This window comes from Phalaenopsis equestris, unplaced genomic scaffold (genome assembly GCF_001263595.1).
Source record: "Phalaenopsis equestris unplaced genomic scaffold, ASM126359v1 Scaffold229202, whole genome shotgun sequence".
NCBI classification, from domain to species: Eukaryota; Viridiplantae; Streptophyta; class Magnoliopsida; order Asparagales; family Orchidaceae; genus Phalaenopsis; species Phalaenopsis equestris.
Genome location: NW_018247175.1, coordinates 995 through 1,827, shown reverse-complemented (window position 1 = coordinate 1,827; position 833 = coordinate 995). Strand labels below are relative to the sequence as shown.

General features: G+C 34.0%; 1 protein-coding gene across 1 annotated transcript in view; it reads right to left on the bottom strand.

The window, feature by feature from the left end:
* Nucleotides 1-601, bottom strand: part of LOC110038022 (probable methyltransferase PMT10) — a 1,333-nt gene extending 732 nt beyond the window's left edge. The window contains exon 1 of the mRNA XM_020742777.1: nt 444-601. Within this exon, the coding sequence (XP_020598436.1) occupies nt 444-601 (158 nt within the window). The remainder of the gene's footprint in view (nt 1-443) is intronic.
* Between the last annotated feature and the right edge of the window lie 232 nt (nt 602-833).

The window sequence follows — 833 nt, the reverse complement described above, 5'->3', positions numbered from 1 at the left end:
TATATATATATATATGCATGTGTATGTATGTGTGTGTGTGTGTGTTTGCATGCGCACGCAAGCATTTTGTGAATTTTCCACATTTCACCAAAAAAAAAAAAAAGGTAATGACTAGATCATTAAGGGTACAAATATGGGAGAAAAAATTGAGTTTGATTCTGCATTCCACGAGTCAAGAATTAAACTGACATCCATATTTAAACAAAGACCAGAACATTCTTGGATTTGGCCAACCAAACTCATTCCAAGTTTCAGTCAGGTTTAGCAGGCGAAGTTATTTTTAAGGAAACCAAAAAACTACCACTGTAAATATATTTCAAATATACGATTCAATAACCAAGTATGTTGTGGTTGAACAGTAGCCAATTAATATACAAAAAACCAAAAAAGGTCAAGTAGTTTTTTCTAGTAGTCAAGAACTAAAAATTGCATGATCAACATACCAGACACCATTTGAATCATCCTCTGGATCACACAGTGGAGGTTGAACTTCAGGACTGCGACTAAGATAGCAAGAGTTTTTCAAAGGCTTCTGCCATATAGCAAGATATCCCTCTTTCTTCACCAGCTCCCAACAAATCCGAGCTGTAAGGTTCTGCATCTCTAAACAAAAGGACGGTCTTTAGTGACTTGCAAGAGAATCACAACATAGTTTCGTTTGGGAGATCCAGTAGAGAAAATGAATAACATTACATTTTGAATGTAAAGAACGCTAAATCAAGTTCTCAATAGAAGCATATTAAAACAAATAATGTCATCAACCTAAAAATAAGGGAGAAAAATAATAAACATTTAATCTCTCAATCTTAAGTGTGAACTACATCAACTTGATA